This window comes from Buceros rhinoceros, unplaced genomic scaffold (assembly GCF_000710305.1).
Source record: "Buceros rhinoceros silvestris isolate BGI_N320 unplaced genomic scaffold, ASM71030v1 scaffold11600, whole genome shotgun sequence".
Classification (NCBI taxonomy): domain Eukaryota; kingdom Metazoa; phylum Chordata; class Aves; order Bucerotiformes; family Bucerotidae; genus Buceros; species Buceros rhinoceros.
The window spans coordinates 40,590-49,654 of NW_010391322.1; the positions used below are offsets into that span (position 1 = coordinate 40,590).

The 9,065-nt window shown below is 41.7% G+C and overlaps 1 protein-coding gene across 1 annotated transcript in view; it reads right to left on the minus strand.

The window, feature by feature from the left end:
• Positions 1–5,131, minus strand: part of HS1BP3 (HCLS1 binding protein 3) — a gene marked incomplete at its 5' end in the record, with an annotated part of 35,433 nt that extends 30,302 nt beyond the window's left edge. The window contains 2 exons of the mRNA XM_010141202.1: positions 2,435–2,648; positions 4,924–5,131. Of these exons, the coding sequence (XP_010139504.1) occupies positions 2,435–2,648; positions 4,924–5,131 (422 nt within the window). The remainder of the gene's footprint in view (positions 1–2,434; positions 2,649–4,923) is intronic.
• Between the last annotated feature and the right edge of the window lie 3,934 nt (positions 5,132–9,065).

Below are 9,065 nucleotides of genomic sequence, written 5' to 3' on the forward strand. Positions count from 1 at the left end.
GGTGTTTCAGCAGCACAGCAGCAGTGCTGGGCCAAAACCAAGTCACAGCCTTCTGGACCAGGAGGAAAAGTTGTTACCAAATGAAGCATACTGACAACATATGGAGGCCTATGCTACTGGAGCAGTTTCATCCTCATCCAGAAAGGAAAAAAACCTGTAAGATTATGCCAAACACATGATTCAATTTAGGTCAGAGCTCTGCTGCTCAAAGCATCCTGGCCACCGATACCACTTGGAACAGATTGGCTTGTTTCAGTGCTGACTTTACATCTTTTCAAAGGTTTTTCACAAGGGAAAGGACTGCAGATTGTTTTATTTTATAACCTGAATTTGCTAGGCATTAGGGAGTGGTTTACTACTAAGCGTGTTTATCTAGTCTGCATCACCTCCTTTTCTTATTTATTCCCATCCCGAAGTAACTTTAATGGAGACACATTAAAATGGTCACCCAAGAAATGCTCATCCACTGACAGCTAAGCTCTTGCCTTTGGCCTCTTACCTAGATACCTACTACTAGATGGCACAAAGCTGGGATACGATGCGTTATGTCTGATCTGATCTCGATTGATGTGAAATGAAAATATCTTCCACGGAAGCAGGGTGAGTTACAGGAGAATAGAGACAACATAAAATCAGAATCAGGATTCTCGTTTCCAATTTCATGATTCTACCCCAACACTCTACATGTGAGATTTACAAAGATAACAATAAATACACATGGGGATACTTTTTTTATAGCTAGCCAACCACTGGTTTAGAGTGAAAAACATCTGACTGCATAACATGTCATGCTGCAGCTCTGTACCAGTAAAGACCATACTTACACAAATGAAGTTATTCTGACTCAGTAAGAATTCTGTTCTCGAAAGGAATGGAGACAGTAAACTAAATGAGAATTAAATACCAGATCTTGTCATCCTTCAGTGCATTAAAGGACCAAAATAATCAAGACTTTCAAATGCTATGTCAAACTGTGCAGAGCAGAAAAGCAAACTTCTTACTTGTTTTGGCACAGCAAGTTCTGTAAGATTCTACGTGTTTTAAGTTGGAAAATACAATGTTGCCTTTGCTAACCCAATAGATCATTTTCCTATCCAAAAAAGGACAGCTTCTTTTGTAAACTTACCAACTAGGGACTGTTTTGTGGGAAGCACTGCTTTATCTAACTTCTCATTGTAAATAGTTATTTAACTTCTTTAAACTCTTCTTCAACAAAAGAATAATTCCGATGCTGAGTAATTAAGCACGCACTTTGTCATAAGAGTAACATTTGAAGTTTTCTGGTGATATGTAAAAGATTAAATACTTTGAGTAAAAATGACGATATCTGGACGTCAACAGTTACATAAGATTACAATAGCAGGAGCAAAGTCCAAGTGGCGCTTCCAGGATTAACCACTGTAGTTGATCTGACTTAAGTAAGAGACTCTGGCTTAGGGCCTGGAGAGAATGATCCCCTTGGAAATTATGTAAGGTAATTGAGAAACACCAAGAGAGAGCTCTGACTTGTTACTATCACTTACTGTCTATTGCTCTGAAGAAGCATTTTGAAAGCACCGTCTAGGCCCAAGACAAGGAACATTAATTAGTGGCTGGTGACTGTGGGTGGCTCAAACAATTCAGCTGAGTCAGTCAGTGGTTACTGAAGATAAGCCTTTTCTACTTGGGCATCTAAAGCCTGCGTCATCCTAAAAAAAGTAGTAACTACTCAGGAACCTAGCCACTGAGAAACTAAATTTGCTTCCAGGCTTCAGTAGTTAGAAGTGATTTCGGGAATTAAGTGAGAAATTCCATCTTGAAGTAAAAAAAGTAACTGTCTGAAAATCACTGGAGAGGTAAGCAAACCCAGATACGAACATCAGCAAGCTTTGATTCAATTATTGTTTCTCAAGCTGTTATTGCTTATGTCTTAGTGGCACTTAGCACATGACACCATATAAGGGAAAAAGGAAAGAAAAGCATCAAGACTGTGAGCATCATGATTGAACTGTTGGCTATTTTGGTCTTTATGATACTATCACTTTACCTCCCTGCAGACACAAGTGCGGTCAAAAGCAGTTCTAGACACCGTAAACACCCCAGCGTACTCCAGAATGGCACATCCAGTGGACCCTGGTGGCGTTACGTTTTGTGGTGGGACCCTGCAGTGTCAAATAAAGTGCCTACTGTACCGAAAACTGTTATCCAGGCATTCACAATGTCCCTCTGTCACTTGGATTTCCTGTGGAATGCACTAAAGAGGTACGAGAAAGTCTCTTCCCTCTACCGTGGCACCTCCTTCACAAACTGCAGAGACCTTTCCTCCTCTGTGAAAATCAGCTGAAAGTGGTCAGTGATGTAAAATGTTGGGATGAGGGGACAGTGACATAGAACAGCTTTATTTGTTTAGAAAACTGGGCTAAAAACTAAATAACAATGGCACTACCTGCCATACCTGATTATACCAAGAGGGTCTAAATCTTCTTCCTCTTCTTCCTCTTCCTTCTTCTCTCCTTTTTTGTCATTTTCCATTGAGGAAAGCTCTGAGATTAAGTCAGGTGTCTTCTCCTCTTTGAAAAAATCCAGTGCTTCATTTTCTTCCTCTGCTTTCTCCTTGTCATCAGGAATGTTTTTACTCTTGAAGTCAATGGCACTAGTAGATTTTGTTCCTGCATCAAACAATAACAAAACTGAGTACACAAGATAACAACAACAACTATATTTTATTTAATACCTTGCACTTGTTCCTGATTGTTTCGTTTGGGGAATGAAGGACACGATCAGCTTTTGTGAAACTCAACATTCCTGACTGTCCCTTCTATCCACAATGTGTCATTATGTATCTGATCTGTTTATTGATTTAAAATAGTTAAGTAAAGAAAGGCTAAGGAAATTATCTTTATCTGAGCCATATCAGTGCATGTCTAATCTGCTTATTTTTGTTCCCCCTGTAGTCAATAAAAACAACAGAATTTCCACACGATGATTCATCCCATCCAAGTAAAGTTGTCTGAGGAGGAGTTTCCCTCCGAAGTGCCTATTTCTCTCCAGTGGCTACAGAGAGGCAATAAATATTCTACTTACACATAGGTAACTGTCGTATAGCTAGTTGAGGTAAAGTCCACTTTTGTTACTAATGTAATTCTTTCTAAAGGGCTAAAATTAGAGTAGTGGACAGCATGAAAACGTTTCCACAGCAGTTCTTCAATTTACACTCAAAAATGAAGCCTGAAGTCCTAACTCCCTTCTATATGCAAGATCTATCCCACTGAGCAAATTCAGCAAACTGAAACACATGCTTTGACCAAGTCTTCTCACCACACTTATACGCAAAGCCCAAGAGAATGAGAAGAGAGCTATTCCTTGCTGTGGAGTCTCTGGATGTTCAGGAAAGCAATTTAAAATAATGAGACAAGTTAACTGAAAACCATGATAGATAAAATTCATGGTTTCCTCTTTTTGACTGTTAAAGTAAAATGGCATAGGAGACTTATCTCACCCAGTTTTTTCACACTGGCATCTTCCAAATCACCCAGGGCAGACTATATTGACTAAATGTGGGCGTCTACACTGAGCAAGTACTCTTATGTTACCCTTTTAGGCAAGAGAGTGCTGGTCAGGGTAGGCAGTGAATGTCAGGATGCTGCTTATCTTATCCACACAGTCATATGTGGTTTACCGTGTTGATTCTCCCTAAACACCCCTGAATATATCAACTATGTCTCCAGCATCCGTAAGGAATGTGTACACAACTAGCTTGAGGACCTGCAGTGTATGTACAGAATTCCACCTGGTTTGGCAAGGGGGTATTTATATTATTCTAAGGTAGATTTCGATGAACAGGTCACATTACTTGCACCCGATCTGTTCACCACTATAAAGGTGGTCCAGACTAATTCAGCTGTAGCCAGGTGCACCATGGTTAGGTTAATCAGCACTCAAAGGTTAATCAACACGAATTCTGAATTCTCCATGCAAGGGGTCTGCTTTCAAGAGAACACTGCCGGGGGGGAAAAAAAACCCCAACAACAAAACCAAAAAATACTCCAAAAAATTATTAGCAAGAGGATTTTGACAAATACTATGAAATTTTGCCCCCTTTGACTTTAGGAAACTGCCAGTCTCACAGAATTTCTAATCTGGCCACATGTGACATTTTTGCAAAAATCAGCTGTTCATACATAGTGACTTGCTAGCACCTTGCAACTTCACTTCCTTAAAAATAGCACTACACTGAGAATCCTGCACAGCACCAGGCTAGACTATTGCCTGCTCAGCAGCTCTCAGCTGAATTAAGAGCAGAGAGCCCATCTCTGCAGATGGCAGAGAGCCCATTCATTCAGTGACTCCCTGCTATACCCAAGGAATATATGAAAGGAACTATATGAATCACTGGAAGAGGCAACAAGAGCTGGATATGAGGATAGGGAAATGAGAACAGGTTTAACTAAGAAAGAATCCATCTTTTATTCAAATCCTTTTCAGGGTCAATAATTCTCTTCAGGACCCCCTTCAACAAGGCCTAACAACTTTACTAGGAATGAGAAACAGATAAAATATGGAACAGTTGATCACTGAGGAAGACCCTGCACTGTCCCTTTAGGGTCGATTTCTCCACTGAATATGATTATTCAGCCTTCTAAACTTACGTGTGCCGAATCACAGCTTAGGTACGTGCCTAAGGCAAATCAGAGACGGTGGGATAGATACCTTCAAAGCAAGCATTGTGGTATCAGCTCTTCTCAATGAGGCATGTGTTCACTGAGAGGAGAGGAAAACACTAGCAAACAAAACTATGCAGCACTGTAGATGCACGGGAGGATATTTTCAGTGACAGCCTTTATTCTAGCATTCTCCAGCTTTTTTTCCACCTTATTCAAGAACTTAATAACGCTTCTATCAAGCACATTCATGACAGAGGAGACACTCACATCATTTAGTTACCTAAAAATTCCAGTAACTCGGGACATGTTGCTAGATCCTCATGTTTTGAGATGAATTTCATGATATCATGAAACATAGCTCTTCGTTCACAGATGTCAGACTCCCCCACAAAGAGAACTTTTCTAGGCAAGAGTGGAAGAGAAACCTGTGGATATCGTGCCACCAGCCTCTGGTAGAGCTCCTCTATCTCGCTGTACTTCTTGGAAACCTGCAAAGGAATGTGCCATGTAGGTAAGTTTCTTTACAGGGGAGACCTGAGCAGCAAAGCAGCGGTTTAAGCACTGTGAAACACTAACCCTGAAAACTGAAGTGAAAAAACACGTATTACCAAGGAGCTTTACATATAGCCTACTAAAAGCCTGTTATCTGCACAGTGAATCCCCAAGCCTCATTGTTGGTTTTCTAATTCTGTAATTAAAATCCGCTCCCTAATGGAATTAAGTTCATTGCCAGATACCCAGCATCCATTTGTCTGACTCATTAACTAATGGAATACTGGGGACATCACTGCTCCAGATCTTTTCTCTGACAGCAAAAATCCTTGTCCACTAAAAATGAGCTATACGATGCCCAGCCCTAATCGACGGGAGGGAAGAGAAGTCCAGCCAGGTACGTTTCTGATGGACAAAGCAGCTTGAGTCTTTTCACCGTTGAGCCAGAAGACCCATTTCTCAGCCCTGGTGGGTTTCAGTGCCCTTCTGGCCGTTAAGGCCTGAAAAAATGGCATATTTGCTGCCTTGCAGAGCACCTAGAAACCAAAGGGCAGAGACCTCAGTTGATCCCTGACTGTTCAGTTTATCCACAAGAAAATAAAAAACAATTTGGCCATGGCCAACATGTTCTCATACAGGGAGAAGATGCCAACAGTGAATGGAGTCATTCCTTCTGCAGACAAAGAAAGGAAGCCTGAGAAGAAATAAGGCCCAAGATATTACAAGGAAAGCAATAACCATGGGAACGCTGATTAGAAATGGCGTGGCTTCTATGCCACATTCAGTTTTGAAGTCAGAATTTTAAAAAAATCAACACACAAAACCCCCACAAAAAATCTCAAAGCACTGTCTCTAAGTGACATTACGGGCGCAATGGAGAGTGACTGCCATGCTCTGTGACTGTGGTACTATACAAACAACATATTCATGATGGCCCTTCATGGCCCCATAATCTGTGAATGTGTTTCAACGAATACAGAGTTAGATTAAAAAAAAAAAACAAAACAATAGAAAAACCTAGTGCTCAGGGACTGCATATGGCACACATCCTCTGCTAGGGTCCATCTCTTATTCTCCTACTGTAACACATGTTGGTGAACCCTGGTGGAGCGAATCCAAATTAATACTGCAACATAAAAGACGAAGAGCCTCAAGCACCACATCTTGGGACAAAAGGCAGTAGAGTTCTTCCACCAACACAAAAGAAAGTCAGTCCAACAAAAACACAGAAATAGAAGGGAAACAAATTATAGATTAACCCAGAATCCATAAACTGCATATATACTAACAAACTGAACAGTATCAAGCCTGTTCCCAGGCACTGGAACCTGAGAGTGTCCATTAGGAACCTTTCCGTGTCTACTGGAAACTGACTATGTCCAGCACAGTTTTGACTCTGGGCAGCCAGCATGCCCCAGATAATTTTTCAGCCCAGGATTTAGCCTGGTACAGAGACCACACAGCAGCCAGTTTGGGTACTGATGCCAGCTGCAGATTGTAGAAAGTTTCATGCAGCCAGACTGTGCCAGCTGCCCTCCAGGCCAGAGAACAGGTCCTGACGCTAACAGACACACCTCGATTACTTTACTAAATTAAACATAGGCATAATGAGCATCTCAGTTTTCATGCTTCCCTGCCTTCTCCAGTAATTATCAACCAAGCTAGCTGATTTTAAAGTCTTTGCATTTCAGCTACAAAATGTTCACTACATGCTCAGTGTCCAGACACAAAAGACAAGAAGTTCTACAAAAAAGATCTGAAGCACAAAGCCAAACTTGAGTCGACAGGGGAATAAAACCCAAGAATTTTAGACTTGTCTCCTGTAAGCAACACAGATAAGCATAAGCAACACTGTGCTCTGCGTGCAGAGTCTGACATGCAATTCAGCAGCCACGCACTAAAGTCATGGCAATAAAGAACAAGACAATCCTCCCTTTGAAAGATAACTGAAAAAGAGAGAGGAAAGCAATTCTGAAATTCCTGAATTGCTGTACCTTTCTAGTTTGCTAGGTCCCAGTAGCACTCTCAACAGGGTATGATACCAGAGCCACTCCCCAAAATACTGAGTGAGCACAAATGTAAGGGCAGTGAAGAATTCACTGGTACTTTTTCAAAAGAATAAACAATACTACCTTCCACCCAGAAAAAAAAAAATCTGATTTGTGACAAATGTTTACTATCCAATTAATTTCAACAATTACAAATTAATGACTGAAAGCATTACAAGACAGCAGCCAATCAACAAGACTACTCCAAAAGAGCTTTAAAATACTCAAAAAGTACTATTGAACTGAGACATATAAACTTATTTCATTCCCCATTTCATTTTCATTCCTCATCTATCAAATTCTGTAAATTATTCATAAATCTCTATTTATGTCTAATTACACCACTGAACCTAAAGTAAATGCACACTCTCGCATCCTGTCACTAATTGAGCCTTTGTGTATCTGTGCAGGCTTTGAACAACACCATCACAGTGTACAGCGTGGTCACGCTATCCCCAGCCATACCGATGTGCTGTCCAAGAGCCTGCAGCACGCCATGCAAGCCAATATGCCACGGCGCGGGGATGCCCTCTGCTGGGATAACCTCCCACACAGGCAAGATGTCAGACCTCCAGCCTAAACCGTTCCCACTTACCCAACCCCAGTGCTGGCCCCTGCAAGCCGTTGCCAACTGAAGCTCTTGGCCTGCTGTCCCTCTGCCTCAAACCCTGGTTGCTCCACAGCTTCGCTCAACACTGCTGCCACCACCACCTTGTTTTTGGTGCTGGAAACGCAGCAGGAAGACCGGCTGAATGAAACAACCTCAGACTGATGCATTCACAATCGCAGAACGGTTTGGATTGGAAAGGACCTTTAAAGACCCAACGCCCCTACCATGAGCCCCATCCAACCTGGCCTTGAACACTTCTAGGGACAGGGCATCAACAACATTCAACCTGTTCCAGTGCCTCACCACCCTCACTGTAAAAAATTTCTTCCATATTTCTAATCTAAATTTAAGTTGTTCCTGTTTAAAACTATTGCCCCTTGTCCTGTCACTGCAGGTCCAGATGGAGAGTAAAAACTCTCCATCTTTCTTACAAGCTCCCTTTGAAAGGCTTCTAAAAGGTCTCTCCAGAGCCTTCCCTTCTCCAGACTGAACAACCGTAGCTCTCTCAGCCTGTCCTCATAGCAAAGGTGCTCCTGCCCTCTGACCACTTTTGTGCCCCTCCTTTGGATCCACTCTACAAGGCCCATGACCTTCTTGTACTAGAGACCCCAGACACAGATGCAGCAGCACAGAGACAACACAAGGGTTGTACAAAGTGCTGGTCAGGTCTTGCAGAGTGTATTTTCTCAGATCAAGTCCCATGCATCACACAGAGCATTCTCACATCTTTCCAGTTAGGAAGCACTGCTCTGCTGTGACAGATTTGGACCCTTTCAATTTGTCAGCCTCTGAGAATTTTTCAGGAGAAAGGCATATCAGCATGTAACAAAATTAAATCTTGCTTTTTCTGCTTACCACTCACAACCCTTTGAAAATAGTTGATGGATTCTATGGCCCAAAATGTCAGGATAAAAAATAAATGCTGATCTGAACTCCATTTTATCAACCTGATTAAGTAAACAAAGTCCTATTTGATTAATATTCAAATATTTTCCTTCTGCTGCCTGTAATTCCTCTAGGTCTCGACCTTACAATTACCCTCTCCCCCTCCATGCCTCTAACTGAACTCTGAGAGTACTGCAGAGCTAAACTCCCACCACCTGTAAGTCAGCCTGAGTGCATGCATTTCAAGGAGTTCTGTCAAGTCACAATATCAAAGGCTCAATCTACTTCACTTCAAAAGAGGTAATCATGCAAATATGGCAAAGCATGTGCATATTTTCCAGGTCAAGACTCTATTTGCCTATAACAATTAACATCCAACATAGACAG